The 16,692-nt window shown below is 51.7% G+C and overlaps 1 protein-coding gene across 2 annotated transcripts; it reads left to right on the top strand.

Annotated features, from left to right (window-relative positions):
* The first annotated feature begins 3,037 nt into the window (after positions 1–3,037).
* Positions 3,038–12,110, top strand: LOC111148655 (ZFP36 ring finger protein like 1). Of its 2 annotated transcripts, none has more exons than XM_022505415.1 (3): positions 3,038–3,116; positions 6,601–6,863; positions 9,313–12,110. In XM_022505415.1, the coding sequence occupies exons 2-3, from the start codon at positions 6,807–6,809 to the stop codon at positions 10,270–10,272; spliced, it is 1,017 nt and encodes a 338-aa protein (XP_022361123.1). In that variant the 5' UTR covers positions 3,038–3,116; positions 6,601–6,806; the 3' UTR covers positions 10,273–12,110. The 2 variants fall into 2 exon arrangements, with proteins under 2 accessions (XP_022361123.1, XP_022361124.1); XM_022505416.1 differs by lacking the exon at positions 3,038–3,116 and having other exon boundaries at positions 6,459–6,863; positions 9,313–10,278; positions 10,953–12,110.
* Positions 12,111–16,692: the final 4,582 nt, after the last annotated feature.

Below are 16,692 nucleotides of genomic sequence, written 5' to 3'. Positions count from 1 at the left end.
CAAAGCAACTGATGCCAGAATATATAAAGAACTCTCAAAATTCAACAATAAGAAAACAAATGACCCAGTTAGAAAATGGACAAATGGACTTGAACAGATACTTTACCAAAGAGGAAATACAGATGGCAAATAAACACAGGAAAAGATATTTAACATCCTTAGTCAGGAATGAAATGCAAACTAATACCACTACGTACCTATTGGAATGACTGACACTTAGAAGTGTTGGTGAGGATGCAAACCAATTGGAAACTGTCACGTATTGCTGTTGGAGATGCATAACGTATATCCACTGGCAAACAGTTTGGCAATTGTTTATAAACTTCCACATACACTTACCATTTGGCCCAGCAGTCCCATTCCTACTTATTTACCCTAGAGAAATAGGCACTGTGTTCACACAAAAATCTATACACAAATGTTTCCTGCAGCTCTATTCATAATGGCCCCAAACTGGAAATAATCCAGTGTTCTTCAACAGGTGAATGGATAAACAATGGTGTACCCAAACAGTGAAACAGTAGTCTTCAATAAAATGGAATGAACTCTTGATACATGTGAAAACATGGATAAATCTGGAAGGCATCATGTTGGGTGAAATCGTACATACTATGCGATTGTACTTACATGGCATTCTGGAAGAGATGAAATGACAGTATAGGGAATAGATCAATAGTTGGGGACTAAAGGATGGGGAAGAGCATGACTACAAGGGGATAGCATGAGGGAGGTTTTTGGGGGTGATAGAACTGTTCTGTTTCCTATCACAGTGGTGTTTCCATGAATCTATTGATGCTATAAGTCTGTACACCAAATATAGGTCAGTTTTTCTGAATGTTAAATTAAAAAGTAAAAAAATATATGTTATAGTAATGATTATATACTCATAAACTGATACAACTACTCTGAAGGGAATGAACATGGCAATGAGGACATAAGAGAGAAGATACCTTGCCTTGTTGGGGGCAGGCAGATGTCAAGAATGGTTGAGGAAGTGATGATTGAGCTGGATTCTAAAGGATGATTTAGAACTTACTTGGGCCTAAGGAAGGTCAATTCAGATAGAAGAAATAGCAAGTGTCAAGGCCCTGGGGCAGAAGGAAGTATCTTTCATTTTCATCTGAAACTAACCAGAACATGGGGAGTGCCCTGAGGGGTGGGAGAGGCAGTGATGGGGAGGGAGTGGTATGAAAGCCCAGGCTGGAACCGTAAGGAGGTCAGATTCTGCTAGACTGAGGGTAGTTTTATTTTAAAAGGATGGGCAGCCAAGGGTTTTAGAAAGTGTAACACAAGATTAGATCTAGGTTTTGAAAAAGATCACCAGGGTGCCCTAAGGAGGCGGGGGTGGGGGGGGAGGTTGGAGGGAGAGCAGGGATAGAGCCTAACTAAGTACATAGGAATCTTGGCATTGAAAAGAACCTCTAAAACTAGCTTTCCCAGTTTGGGTACTATTCACATTTTGGGCCAGATACATTTTGTTGGGGGGCTACTGTGTGGATATTTAGCAGGATATCTGAACTTTACCTTCTAGATGCCTTCCTTCCCCCAACAGTGACAACCAAAAATGTATCCAGATACTGCCAAATGTTTACTGGGGTGGGCGAAATCATTCCTGGTTGGGAACTACTGCTCTAAAATAAACAAATCCAGTGTTTCTGGCTTCATAATAGAATCATCAGGGGAGCTTTGAAGATATGGACGCTGGGCCTCACCCCACAACAACTTAGTGGAATCTTCGGAGCTGGGGTGGGATGGGGTGGGACAGGGCTTCTGTATAGTTTTAAAAGCTCCCCAGATAATTCTGCTCAGATTGATGTTTGAACACCACCTGTCCAGTCCAACACCCTCCATCTACAGAGCAGAACAGGGAAGCCCAGAGTAGAGAATGACCTACTGAATGAAGAAAAGGAGCTCTAGAATCCGAGAGTCCTGACTCCTAGACCAGTACTCATTCCATTAGACTCTGTCCCCTCTAAACAGCTGCACAGAACATTCCCTGGGTGAGCTGCAGAAGCCCAGCCTCCCTGAATGACCAGGTCTGGCCATCGGAGCCTCCCAGTGCTAAGGCTGCCGTGTCCCCTTGCGGCGGAGCCCAAGCCATCCCTTTCTGCCACTGCTGGAACCTCTGCAATCCTTCTTCTACTCCCACTGCCAAGTGTCAATAGCAAGGTTCAGTAATGACTGAAAAATGTATTGTGTACCTACTTAGGATCTACTCCTGGGGCCCAAGTAATAGAGCTGCCCTCATCCTCAAGGAGTTTCTAGTCCAGTGGGAATAAATAGATTAATTCCCATAAAATGCAGCTGAAGTCTGAAGTGGCACCACTGGGAGAGAGAGTCACTTTGCCTGCTCAAGGAGCTGCCTGAAGTCCCAGCAGAAGGAACCTCTTGAGCAAAGCCCCAGGGAGAGGTGTGCAGCAACCACCAGCAACTGCCCCAGTTGGGAGGACTCGAGGGCCAGGGGCTGTCTGAGCTAAGCACTGGCTGGGAGAGTGTAGCCTTCCCCACCATCCCAGAGGCTAAGGGACCTGCTCTTGGTTGTGCAACTGGTGACTGGCCAGCATAGTTGGGCTTCCCATCAAAGTTTAGGTGGCTCAGAACTCATGGGCTTGCTTGTGTCCCCAGGCAGGCCCAGGCAAGAGAGCAGGAGGTGAAGCAGTGGTCAAAGGTGTTAGCTGACCATTTCATGGATGTTTATATGGAAGAATTTTTTTTGCAAAGGAAATACTCCCCCAAATGGGTTTTGTGGTGTAGTGAGGAACCAAGAATGGTTTAGTTTACATACAATGGCTAGGCATATAAAAGGGTTCTGGTAGGCCTGAAACTAAGCACTTTATCTGCCAATTTTAGGCAGTATTATTATCCGTATTCTAGAGATGAGAAAACAGAGGATTTGGTCATGGTCTTGAAAAGTCACACAGCTAGAAAATGGCAGAGCCAAGATTTGGATCCAGATGGCCCAACTTCAAAGTCTTGGACCACTGATTCTCAAACCTTAACGTCTGAGTCACTAGCAGGAAATTACTAAAAATGCAGATTCCTGACCCCACCCCAGAGCATCTGATTCACTGGGCCCCGGGCCAAGCCAAGGAATATGCATTCCACAGGTACTACTGGTGAACTCTAAACCAGGTAACTCTCAGGCCACACTTGGCCATGCTCCCTCTCTCTCTAATCCAGAGACCTTGCAACTGTCCCAGGGTTTCAGGCAGCAGAAGCTGGGGGGTGGAGGGCACCCAATCCGATGAATCTGGGGCTTGTACAAATGACCTGAAGCCGAAGGGCTCTAGGATGGCAGGTTCTGTGTTGCAACCAGAGCCAGGAGGGGATCCCAGGGAGCGGTGCCTTGAAGGGCAGTGGTGACAGTGACCAAGGCCTGGCCCACTAGGGGCCCGGTACCCAACTCTCACCTGCTGCGGGGTGTGCCCACTGTCCAGACTGGCCCATGAATATGTCTGTCGCCCTTCCCTCATTCCGAGGACTTTCACTTTTCTCCTTGAACGAAACCTAACACCCCCAAGCCAAAAGTACCTGGCTAGGCCTTCCTCGCGAGGATATCGGCTGCAAGGGAGCCAGGAGGGCCCGGAAGTCGGGCCTGGGACGGAGGACCCGGGCGACCGCCTCCCGGTCGGAAGCGGCAGTGCAGGTGAAGGGGCGGCCTCTCCAGACCCCGCGCAAGTTAGGAACCCGAGCGCCTACTGCCTCGCGAAGGAGGCGGGGAGGGCGGCGCACGGCTCTCGCAGGGCTTCCTGCCGCGGTAGGGGCTGGCAGTCATCCTCGCCGCCTTCGGGCACCTGCAGAGCACGTCCGGCCGGAGCGGGCCGACTCCGGTCCTCGGACTCCCAGCCCACCTCGGCCCGGCTGGACGCGGCTCGTCGGCCCGCCGGGTCAGCGAAGGGTTAAGGAGGCTCGCTCCCTCTCCGCGGCTCCCTCACCCTTGGAAAGTCCCCGAAATGACGTTTCAACCCGACAATTAAAAAAGAGTTTAATTATAGAGACAGGCTCTGGGAGCTGGAACAAACTCGGTGGGTCGGCGGGGCCGGTAAACAACTCCGGAGCGAGCGGGCCAGGCCGCCGCCCCGCCGAGCCCGCGCCCCGGGAGCGGGGGAGGGGAGCGGCGGCCGGGAGTTGGAAAAGCGGAGAAAATTCGAGGAATCGGCGTTTTCTTTGGGGGTGGGATGGGGGTGGGGGGAGAAAAACGAATAAAGACTTTTTCGCTAGCTTGCGGCGCCGGGGCAGCGTGACGATACTTCTGGCTGGTCCTGCAGCCGCGGAAGGACAGCGGGTGCGGGCTGGGCCTGGGGCCGGGAAGACGGCCCCACCGGCTCCGGGGCCCCCTTCTCCCTCGCTTCTCCACCCCTCCTCCGTTCCCCCCAGCAGAGCTTCGCGAACCCTCCAGAGTTAAAGACCAATGGGCCTTTTTTGGTGATGGGAGGGGGAGGGAGATAAAAAGACAAAATAGCTTCACATCAGGACGCAGACTAACCTTGTGGTTTTAACGCGCAGCCTGCTCTGTCCTGAAATCTGGAACTCATTACCTCATCACCAAGAAACTGCACGACGCCCCCCGCCCCGACTTGGAGGGGGAGCATGGGGAAAGGAGCGAGCAAACACTCCTTTAAGAAAGAAACTTACACTTGAATGATTTAAATTAAGGTGGATGGAAGTTATTTCCCTTTCTGGCGCTTGCCAGATTTCAAGAAAAGCTGAAAAATGGGAACGGGGCGGGGTGGGGGGAAGCAACAGGAGGCTGGACAGCAGCAGAAGGAAAGGCGAGGGGCAGCAGCCAGGTTAAAAATGGGGGCCGTCATCAGTTTAAGTCAGAGGGGCCATATAACAGCAGACCGGGCTGGGATCGCGTAGATTCGTGGCTGCAGCAGAAGTTGTGTGTTTCTGAAAGATGAAAAACAACCGGTTCCTTTCGTTGTGATTTGGAAGGTTCCCTGGGTCCGCTCGGAGGTTGACGAATACATCAGAAATGTAATAAAAATGCGTGTGTGGGTGGGTGGGTGGGTGGGTGGTGGTGGTGAGAGCGCGACTCGAGCGCTCTGCTCCGCCCGCCCTGTCCTTTCCAAAGAAACGTGCTCATAATGGGGTGACCTAATTACATCGCAATGGAACCCGCTCTTAGCCACTCAGCGCTCGGGGTTTCATAACAGACCCGGCGGCCTCGAGTGCTGGGAAGAAACGTGCGAGGGCTGAGGAGGCGGCCGGCACGCGGGGAAATAGGAAAGAAACATAGCCCCGCGATTTCCGCCTGGGTCTTCGCTCCAGCACCGGGGAGGGGGCCGTGGGCGACACGTTAACAACTTTGTATTTGGGTGGATGGAGAGGCATGCGAACCTAACAGTAAATATATAACAGTCTTAAAAGGAGTAATCTATTGGGGAGGGGGCTTTCGGTTTCGAGGATCTGCTACCCTCCTCCCCCCACCCCGCCAAAACAGCGCAGCGTGACAAGCCATATGTTCCGTTCCCGTGGGGGCGGGGGAGAAGCAACAAGAAGTTAAAAGTGTTGCCTCCCCCATTTCTTTACCTTCATTCTTGCCAGAGTAACTTTTTTTCATTGTTCAAGTGTCTAGGGGTGTGTGTGTATGTGTGTGCCCCCTAGTTCAGAGCGCGCGTGGAAATTGGTGCGTTATTTTTTTTTAATTGGGCGGGAGGGGGGCGGACTGGAAAGGGCATTCATGAGGGTGCGGGTTTTCTTTATGAAAAACTTTAAGGTTGGGTGCGTGAAATAAATCCCACTCCCAAGCCTGTTAAACAAACAAGCAATCCTCCCGGGTGGTGGGCTTTTCCGCGGCTCCCCCTCCCGCCGTCCTGCTGCAAAGCGCAGGAGAGTGTAGACGCGTGCGGCGCGCGAAATCTTGCGGCGCTCGCCCGGCTGGGCCGGATCCTTCCCCCGGAAAAAGTCTCCCTAGTTTCCCCCACCACTCTACCTCCGCCACGTCCAGCTGAGGACAAAAACAAAACAAAACAAAAAAACCCACCCCGAAACCCCTAGACCTGAATGCTTTGTGCGTCCCAAATTCCCGATCTCCTGGCCCTGCCGGGTTGGGGAAGACAGCCGAATGAGGACGAGAACTCGGGAAACGAGTAAGTTATGGGGGGCACTTGGAGAAGTTTCGGGGGAGATCTGCTCAAGATGGAAACCGCAGCCCGGGCTCTAAGGACGGCCCTTCTGCTCCCGCTTGCAAAAAGAGAAAGTCGAGCCCGCCTTCCTGCCCGACAAAAAAAACAACACAACAACAAGAACCCCGAAGAGGGTGGAATGAGTGATGTCACAGAGCCGCGCTCGCAGCCTGACAAAGGGGGGGCGCGCCCCTCCCCCTCACGCCGCGCGGCCCCAGAGAGGGGCGCCCCAAGCGCGGGGTAGCCGAGCGAGCGGACTCGAAACTTTTCCTCTTTAAGAAAAAAAAGTTGTGTGCGACTCCCAGTCGGGTTTTTTTTTTTTTCCCCCTTGGGCTTCTTTCCTTGATTCCCCTCCCCCTTCTTCCTTTTGAAAGTTTTTTTTTTTTTTTCCCCCGAGTTTGACCGCATGGCTGATTCAACTTCAGTGTCAATCAACTTTTTTTTCCCTCCTCTTCCTCATTTAAATAAGTTTAAAGCTCCTCCTCCCCCGGCCCACCAAATCTGAACTTTATAAATTGGGCTTCGCGCGCCGCGGCGGGGAGAGTCAGAAAGGCGAGGGGCGCCGGGAGCAGGAGTGTGGGACTCCAGACCGGAGAGCCGGAGGCTGCGCCTTCCCCGCACCGAGACCTTCGCGACACACCAGATCCCGTCCCTGCCCCCGTGCGAGCGCCCAGGATGACCACCACCCTCGTGTCTGCCACCATCTTCGACTTGAGCGAAGTTTTATGCAAGGTAGAGTGGGGCGGAGGATTTGCTTCTCAAAGTTTTCTTTTTTCTTTTTTGCTTAAAGAACTCCTAAAAGTTCAGGTCTTGGTAGGCAGGGAAGAGAGGAGGGGAGGCGCGATGGGTCTTTTTTCTGCCTCGTTTCCCCCCCCAGTTTAAAGGAATTTGGCTCTCTCCTTTCCACCTTGAGTTTCATCAGGTCTTCCCGGCGACTGCATAGGAATTTGGAGACCAGAGATTTGGGCGAAGTTGGAGTGGCGGGGCTGCCCGGGGGGCGCGGGGCATTGGCGGACTGGGGCAGTCTTGGGGTGGTTCTGTCGTCCCTAATGGGCTGCTTGAACCGGGTTTCGCTGATCTGCTCGGGTCGCGCTCTGGGTCTCGCCGCCGCCGGAAGGGGGTTCGAGTCTCTCCAGCCACACTGTCAGCCTGTGGGGTCAGCAGGGGCGCCCTTTGGGGAAGTTGAGTCTCGGGAGGACGTTTTGCTGGGAGATTTCCCCCTCTGATGTGGAAGGGCTGGGAATGTGCGAGAAAAAGGCCAAGAGTTGTGATTCAAAAGGATTTTGCAAAACGGGTTTGCAGTGGGGCTTCAGTTTGCCCCAGCGCGGTCAGGCTTCCTTCTGTGATAGCCTTTGGGGTGCTGAAAACTTTGGGGTGAAAATGGGACTGGGGTTGACCCGCTTACCTGTTTTCCGAGGGAGTGGGGGGACTCGACAACAAAATGCCGGCCTGATGAGCTCAAGGGGCTCTGTGAGGAAGGATTTAATGGGGCCTCCTTAAGTGGTATAGCTTGCCAGCCGGTGTGGGGAGGGAAAAATAGCTGGTTTTAAACAGTAAATGTTCCAGGAGTGCGGTTTAAGTGAATATAGCAAAAGCCTATGGATGTTAAATTATTTTTGCCCCCTCTCCCCAATTTGAAAGCAGGGAGCTGCTAGGCTACTTTTAATTGCTAAAGTGTTTTGCCTTCTTTTAAACACGTCGGGTCATGTCGCTCTCTTTTCTCAGCTTGCTTCTCCAGTCGGCCCAGCTGCCAGGGCCCCAGGGCTGCAGGGCTGGGGTGCAGGGACGCCGAGGAGCTGAAGAGCAACATCAAAAAAGTTTGAATTTCAGCTTCCTTCCCTCCTTGCGCTTTCCCAGACTCCAGTTGCCCTGGCGGCTCCCTGAGCTTTCCAGCACTTCCTTCTTTTCCCGGCTTTCTCGCTCTTTGATCTATTTCTTTTTTTTCTCGCCTTTTGCAACCCCCCTCCCCGCAGGACTTTTTAAATGAACCTTATTGTTGGGAACCGGCTCTCAACTTGGTTCCTGTAATCCGCTCGGTGGGGTGGTTGCTGTTACAGATTCCCGATCCCCTGCAGCTGATCCTAAGGGACCAACTTTAGAATTTGTACAATGACACCCACATGGGCTGGGAGCCAAATCCCAGATCCCCAGCTTGCACCCTTTCCAAATCTTGGGTATAGATTGGGCAGGTGACCCGGGGCCCATTGGAACAGAAACCTGTTTGTGGTGGCTCTGCTTCCCTCCCCCCAAATCCACTATTGACTAGGAGGCGGGTGGGGGGATGTGGTGCCTTCCTTTTCCTTCCCACCTGCAGCTTTGCGTTAAAGATTAAACACTGGCGCTCTTATCCACGCCTGCCCTTGCAGCCAGAAGACTAACTGCAAAGGCATCTTCCCAGTGGAGGGGGTGGGGTGGGGTGGGCTGAGAATGGTGGGGAGATCATTGTAGAAGACACCCCTTCCCAAGCATGGGGCAGTGAATTTTGTTTTAGGAAACCCATCGTTCTCCTGGCGGGGACCCCACACCCCTGACCTAGGATTTTTCCTGCCCGCTTCCTCTCCCCCTCCTCTCAGCAAGATAAAGCAAAGGCAGTCTGGAAACCTGTTGCCAAAGGAAGGGAACACTTCTGAAGAAGGAAGTTGAAAGTCTTAGGCCAGGTCGTGTGTGTGTGTGTGTGTGTGTGTGTGTGTGTGTGTGTGTGGTGTAGTGTCTAGTGTCAGTGAAGGAGGGATTGATTAAAAGGGAGGTACTCCTAGTGTCTTGAGGTTTACCTGTTAGGGGGAAGGGGAGTCTAGAGAAGTCTGAGTTGTGTGAGATATTTTGAGCTGAGGAATCTATTTGGGAGGTAAAGAAGTTAGATTTTGTGGATCAGCATGGTACCTTTGTGGACAGGATACGGGGGCACGTTCCAGGGGTGTGCAGGGAGTAGGGTGCGTGTGTAACAATTTCATAGTGGTCGCGATTTTGTGGTTTCTTCTGTATGGGACCAAAGTAAAGGTAGGTGGCTGGTCTGTGGGAGGAAGAGTGGGAGGGGCTTGCTAGGACAGAGTTAGCAATGGTTCCTTAGAGACACTAGGGGCATTTCTGCTGGTGGAGGGTGATGCCCTTAGCGGTCCCTTTCTCGCCCTGGTGGATGGCCTTTGTCACTGACCACACTCTCTCTCCCCTCTCTTCCCTCCAGGGTAACAAGATGCTCAACTACAGTACTCCCAGTGCAGGGGGCTGCCTGCTGGACAGGAAGGCGGTGGGCACCCCTGCCGGCGGGGGCTTCCCCCGGAGGCACTCGGTCACTCTGCCCAGCTCCAAGTTCCACCAGAACCAGCTCCTCAGCAGCCTCAAGGGCGAGCCAGCCCCAGCTCTGAGCTCTCGGGACAGCCGTTTCCGAGACCGCTCTTTCTCAGAAGGGGGCGAGCGGCTGCTGCCCACCCAGAAGCAGCCGGGGAGCGGCCAGGTCAACTCCAGCCGCTACAAGACGGAGCTGTGCCGTCCCTTCGAGGAGAACGGCGCCTGTAAGTACGGGGACAAGTGCCAGTTCGCTCATGGCATCCACGAGCTCCGAAGTCTGACCCGTCACCCCAAGTACAAGACGGAGCTGTGCCGCACCTTCCACACCATCGGCTTTTGCCCATATGGGCCCCGCTGCCACTTCATCCACAACGCCGAGGAGCGCCGCGCCCTGGCCGGGGCCCGGGACCTCTCCGCTGACCGTCCCCGCCTCCAGCATAGCTTTAGCTTTGCTGGGTTTCCCAGTGCCGCTGCCACCGCCGCTGCCACGGGGCTGCTGGACAGCCCCACGTCCATCACCCCACCCCCCATCCTGAGCGCCGATGACCTCCTGGGCTCACCCACCCTGCCAGATGGCACCAATAACCCCTTTGCTTTCTCCAGCCAGGAGCTGGCGAGCCTCTTTGCCCCTAGCATGGGGCTGCCTGGGGGTGGCTCCCCAACCACCTTCCTCTTCCGGCCCATGTCCGAGTCCCCTCACATGTTTGACTCTCCCCCCAGCCCTCAGGATTCTCTCTCGGACCAGGAGGGCTATCAGAGCAGCTCCAGCAGCAGCCACAGTGGCTCTGATTCCCCCACCTTGGACAACTCAAGACGCCTGCCCATTTTCAGCAGACTTTCCATCTCAGATGACTAAACCAGGGTAGGGAGGGACCCCCTGCCTACTCCACCCCGCCCATCCTTCTTCCCATCACCTCCCTACCCATCTGATTCCCTACAACCCCTGCATTAACAAGGTTAAGCTCAACCCCTTTTCCCCAGAACCTTGGAATGCCCCCCTCCCCCACTCCTAACCCTCCCCCCTAACATAAGGACAAGTCAATTTGTCGGTAGCTTCCTCTGGCTTGAAACCCCCCTCTCCTCGATTTTATAGCCCACTTACCACGCATAACAGACAAGTCCCATATTTGTCAGTAGATGCCTTTTCCCCCTCGGCTTAAGCCTTAAGTGCCAAATCACAAAAGAAAAAGCAGTAACAGTTTACAGAAGCAATTTAGTGCCTTGTAATCTAACTTTGTCACTGTGACTACATTACCTCTTCAGCGCCAGAGGGCACCCGTGGGCCTCCCGGAGCCTCTGCCCATGGGGAGGGGGAGGGGACCCAGAACCAGCAGCTCCCTCCACTGGCGGCCCAACTGCACCTTCCCTTACTTCAGCCTCCCACACACTTCCTCCTCCCTCTCCCCATGACCCCCACACCCCTTTTGGGAGAGTTGTTGCCAGACTCGGGTTTTTGGGGAAACCTATCTTGACATTCAAAACCTTTTTCTTCCCGACCTGAACCTCTGTTGACTAATCTTGCCTGGGTTCGTGTAGGTCTACAGGAAGGAAGACTGAAAAAGTGGATGAAGATTGTGATATAAGTGGGACTTTGTGATTTAATTGTTTTCTTTTTTTTTTCTTTTTTTTTTTAAGTGGGGAGGATGGGGAAGCTAGATGGACTATGAGAGACTTGATTTTGGTGCTAAAGTTCCCCAGTTCATATGTGACATCTTTAAACAAAAAAATAACAAAAAAAATGAGAGAAAAGCTAAAAAAACATGTAAGGGGTGAGCAGTTAATGGTATTCATTCCACATACAATATCTGTGTAAAACGATTTCCTGTAGAAGTAGCTTTAATGGTTTTTGCTCTAGAATACCGTAGGTCTATCCTTAGAGCACTCACGCCATGCTTTTTTCCCTGGGTTTTAAACTTCATATAACTTTCAGAAATTGGAGAGCAAAAATTTTGCTTGTCACTGCACATCAATATAAAAAAGCTTATTTAACTTATCAAAACGTATTTATTGCCAAAACTATGCTTTTTTTTTTGTTAATTTTGTTCATATTTATCGGGATGACAAATCCATAGAATATATTCTTTTATGTTAAATTATGATCTTCATATTAATCTTAAAATTTTGTGACGTGTCTTTTTCCTTTTTTTTCCACAGTTTTAATATATTATTCTTCAACGACATTTTTTGTAACTTTACACTTTTTTTGGTTATTTTATTTTAAAAAAATGAAAAATTAATTTAAAAAAATGCAAAAAACTGTTGGATTATTTATTTTAGAAATTTCCCCCCTTTGTGTTGGACTGCAAATTGAGTTTCTTCTTCTTTAGGCCTTTTCACAGCTAGGACTGAGAATGTATGTCAAAGTTCTGTGAACAGTACAGAAGGAAAACAACTTTTAGGTATGGCTTCTAAAAGGGAAAAAAAAAAAAAGAAACCCTTTGACTTCCACGTGCCCATCTCAAGACATTCCGACTGCAGATTTGAGGTTCTGGATTCCAGGTTTGGAGTTTCCAAGGTTAATGCAAACAGAACTGGCACACACATTAAGATGAATGTAATTATTATTCCTCTTGCTGGTCACTACCGTCGCTTTCTATTTCTTTCTTTGTGTGAATTTATTTAAAAGAAAAAAAAACTTTTTGTAACGACTATTTGCAGTTTAAAAATCAATAAACCCCGTTTTTTTTCAAGAAACACGAATGGTGAAGCTGGTTTTACTCTCTGGTTTTACTTTGCCTGTAGGTTTGTCCTATGTATGGGATGCAGGTGCTCGGGAGGAGGAGGGCCCCTGGTTGCTTTTTTTCTTCCTCCTCAGAGCTCAACCTATGCCTGTTGATCCGGGGAGTTTCAGCGGAGAGGGGATGGGAGGGAAATTTATTGCAAAGGAGCCCAAATTTCTCTATTAGTCTCCTGGTGTATTGGTTCTTGACAGGGGCCAGCCTTGGAGGGTTGCATTGGAGGGCCTCAGAAAAGCTTGAGGCCCATGCTTCTCCAGTCTTCACCAGTCTGTGGTCTTCATTCCTTGGGTGGTGCCTGGAGTGCCAAAATGGTGCAGGGGGAACCTAGCACATGGGACTCCAGCCAGTTTGTGTTTGAGTGAGTTCTTTTGAGTGTTTCTAGGCTCATTTCCCCCACATGAAATTGACTCAAGGCTCTCAACACCTATGGGGCGGTGGGGGGGCATGAGGAAGTACTGTGGGCTTGGAGAGGAGCATCTGGGATGGTCGGGGGCCCAAAGCAGAGGCCTGGGGATGGGGGAGGTTCTCCCAGGAGCTGACATGCAATTCTGTATTTGGAGGGGGAAGTGGCTGTTAAACCCATCAATCATAACAGGAAGTCCTCAGGAGTTCCCACCATCTGAGTCTTGTTACACCCCTGATACTGTACAGAATAGGTGGTTTGTCATCTTGGGGAGAGCAGGGTCCCCTTGGCTAGAAGCACTGCAGCCAAGGCCAGAGGACCACGTTGAAGGGGATGTTTTGCCTGCAGCTGGGCTGGATCCTAACGAAGACCCTGAGTCTGGTTCTTATTTTTTTTTTTCTTTTTTTAAAGATTTTATTTATTTGTCAGAGAGAGAGGGAGAGAGAGCGAGCACAGGCAGGCAGAATGGCAGGCAGAGGCAGAGGGAGAAGCAGGCTCCCCGATGAGCAAGGATCCTGATGTGGGACTCGATCCCAGGATGCTGGGATCATGACCTGAGCCGAAGGCAGCTTCTGAGCCACCCAGGCGTCCCCTGAGTCTGGTTCTTAAGAACAGTTCTTTTTGGAGAGGCAGGGATGGATTTTGCTTTTGGAGGCAGCCTTTGGTTCCTTGCACTCAGTAAGTGGTGAGGGTGGGGGAAAGTAAGTTGAATTTCCTCTTTGACCCCACCTGGCCTCTCCCAAAGGCAGTTGGGTCTGCTGCAGACATTGGCTGGGCTGTCCTTGAGGCTTGGGATGACCTACCTTACCTACCCTGTCAACTTTGCTTTCCTGGCGAGCAGGCTCCTGCTGGGGAGCAGATGCATGAGGGAGAAAAAAGGTCAGTTACCTTTCCTAGGGCCCAGGATCCTGGTGGAGGTAGGGGGAAAGCAGCCCTCCTTGGGACTAGAGTGAATCTAGGCTGCTTGTCCCTGAAGGAGGGAACAAGGATATGTGTGTGTGTGTGTTGGGTGGTGATGGTGATGGTTGGGGCATGTGATCTCACTGACTAAAGGCAAAAAGATACTTAATTGTTTACCTTGAACTCATTCCCGGGAGGCATAGATGAGCATATGGCAGACATCTTTCTATTTCTTCAGCTCATGGTGACACTGGTTGGGTTCCCGGGAGCAAAGAATACCCACCAACCTCCCTAGAATGGCTTCTGTTGGAGTCGGTCCCTTAAGTGATACCAGTGGTAGAAGCATTGACTCCTGGAGAGTAAGGATTGTCTGTACAGGAAAGGGGAGGCTCCCAGGGCTTTGGGAAGCACCCCATTCCCAAGACTTGACCCTTTACCCCACCTAAGCGTCTCTGTGGGAAACACACAGTCTGGGATTGCAGCTGCTCAGGCCTATACATGGTTATCACCACAATGTTGGGTGCTTTTTGCCATCTAGGTCTTTAAGGTAGAGGAGGAGATAGGCTCAAATCTATGTGGGAAAGGAACTGTCAGGAACACTTTGGGCCCTTTCTTCCAGGCTGTTAGAAGATGGGGGGGGGCCTTAGCAACAAGCCTGTGCTGTAGGCTGGTGGGGGTCCAGGAAGGTGTGAGCCCAGAGCTGGCATGAGACCTCCATCCCTGAGCTCCTCCACAGCGGGGAGGACAGGAGCCAGGTAGGGGTGGCTGGAGGTAAGGCCTTTGCCAAGGGAAGTGGAGTAGGAAAGGCCAGTCTGCCTTTGTCAGCAAAGTTCTTGAGCACAAGGACTACCTCCCCACCTGCTGTTCCCAACTTTGGGGCATTTCTGGTTTGGGGGCCCACATCAGGGCAGGGCCTCCATGGCTGTTGACCTGGCAACCCATGGTCTGATGCTTGGGTACAGGTCTTCCCTTGGAGCAGCAAAAGGCTGCTGAGCAATGACTTACTTCTCTGGGCCAGGAAGCCTCATTTTCAGGGGGAAGGTTGGGGGGTACATGCAGCTCATCAGCATTCTGCTGAGAGGAGGGCCTTTGAGAGAGCAGGGAGCAGACATGAGAGAGGTTTTACAGCCCATTGGATCATGAAGCCCTGGTTGCCAAGGGGGCAGAGAGAGTCATGGCAGGAGGAAGTTTCCATGGCATGAAGGACGAGAGGAGATGGAAACCTTTAACCTGGGTTTGAATCCAACCTCCCTTGGTGTCAGCTGTGCCTTGGGCGGGTGACTCAACCTTGGATTTCTCATCTGTGCCTCAGAGGTGACTGATGATCAAGTGAACAGGGACAAGTTAGCAGGATCGAGTTAGCAGGGACAGCTCTTCATAAATGTCAGGTAGTCTGAGAATTTCGTGTGTGTGAGCTCATTAAGTGCTCACAGGACCCCATGGAGGAGGCACGTCTCTCATTTTCCATATGGAGAAATTGGGGTGCAGAGAAGTTCGCCAGTTGGTCACACAACTCGCAGCGCTGGGATCTGAACACAGGCAGGCCAGCACCCTGCTTGCCTTTCACCATGTCACCGCCTGCCGTTCCGAGTACGTTTGGCACAGTCCCTGGCACATAGTAACTGCAAATCGACCAGTGTCAGTTCCCATCTCCCCGGGCCCCTGCAGACTCTGTAGAGGCACAAGAAGCATCCAGTCAGATTAGATGACTCTGCACACACCCCTTCAGTGTCATGATCTCATGTCGCACGCGGCCTGGGGTTGGCATGTTTGGAGGACAATGCTTGGGAGGAGAGGCAGGCCACCCCCTTGGACTTTCCCCTTCTCTGCCTGCCATGGGGTGGCTTCTGTTAATGATCAACAGAGCAAAGGGTGCCCTAGGGCCACCTGGGGAGTTGGCCCTGTGCCCTTCTTCCCCTGGGATCTCACTCCCCTGCACGTAGCCAACCATTTAATCACGTCTGGCTGGACTGCCTGAAACAGCACCTGAGTTCAGAAGGGGAGGGGACAGGGGAGACTACCCAGGCTCCTCACTTCCCTGGCTGCCTTGCGGATGGGCCTTCTCAGGCCGGTTTCTGGTCTGCTGGGCACAAGCAGGGACCCCGAGAGTTGGGAAACAGGCCAAAACCTTGGCCTTTTCTTGAGGTCAAGGCAGCACTAGAAGTCCCTGCATTGACCCATGTTTTGATGGGTAAAGCTTGAATTACAGAAAATCTTCTGGCCTAAGGGCCTACCATGCTTTTGGAGGAGTCACAAAGGGTGACATCTGAGTTACTGTCGTGGGAACCTAGTCTCTGAGCAGCCAGGGCAGGGCTGTCCCCATGCCAGGCCAGGTTCCCTCCTCCTGCCCGCGACAGCCAGCTGCTGGTCAGGGGATGAGGATGCTTCCACCACATTTAGCCTGTTTGCAGTTATTCCGACATGTTGGCGAGGGCCAGGTCTCAAGGGACAGAGCTGGGAGTGACAACCGTACCTGCACCATCAGCTCGAAGCACAGTGAAAATAAATATTGGCAATGGCCAAATCTGAGGCAATTTTCTCACCACCTGGGGCCAATCGTGTAGCTGCCCCCTGACTCCCACTTATACCTCAGGGAGAAGGAGCTTATGACCACATGGGACCGAGTTCAAGTCTACCCACCCCTGTGCTGTAGGGGGATGGGAGGCTCTGCTGCCCACCCCCTCTGTGAGGAGCTGGTTTTGGTGTCAGAGGGCCATGGGTTCAAATCCCTGCTCAGAGTCAACCTCACTCTGTGACCTCTGGCTAAAAACAGAGCAAGCAGCTTAGAGACCCAGCTTCCTCATTTGCAAGATGGGATGAGGACAATGAGATGATGGTAATAACATCCAGTTCAACGGGTGAGCTGTGGTGTAGTCACACAACAGAATACTTTACAGCTGCATAAAAAACAAATGACTCATAAACACAGCAACAAACATGAATGACAAAAACATAAAGTTAAGTTGGGGGGCACCTGGGTGGCTCAGTCAGTTAAGCATCCAACTCTGGATTTCGGCTCAGGTCACCATCTCAAGGTCGTGGGATCAAGCCCTGTGTCTTAATCTGCTTGTCCCCCTCCCTCTGCTTGCTCTATCTCTCTCTCTCTCTCTCTCTCAAAAAGAAAGAAAGAAAGAAAGAAAATCTCTTATTAAAAAAAATGTAAAAACCCCATAAGGTTAAGAGAAAGAAGTTAGTCCAAAAGAGGGCATGTGGTGTAAGCCCATTTATATGAAGT

This window comes from Enhydra lutris, unplaced genomic scaffold (genome assembly GCF_002288905.1).
Source record: "Enhydra lutris kenyoni isolate GAN:26980312 unplaced genomic scaffold, ASM228890v2 scaffoldscaffold20, whole genome shotgun sequence".
Classification (NCBI taxonomy): domain Eukaryota; kingdom Metazoa; phylum Chordata; class Mammalia; order Carnivora; family Mustelidae; genus Enhydra; species Enhydra lutris.
The sequence above is the reverse complement of the archived record's forward strand: the minus strand, read 5'-3'. Positions and strand labels throughout refer to the sequence as shown.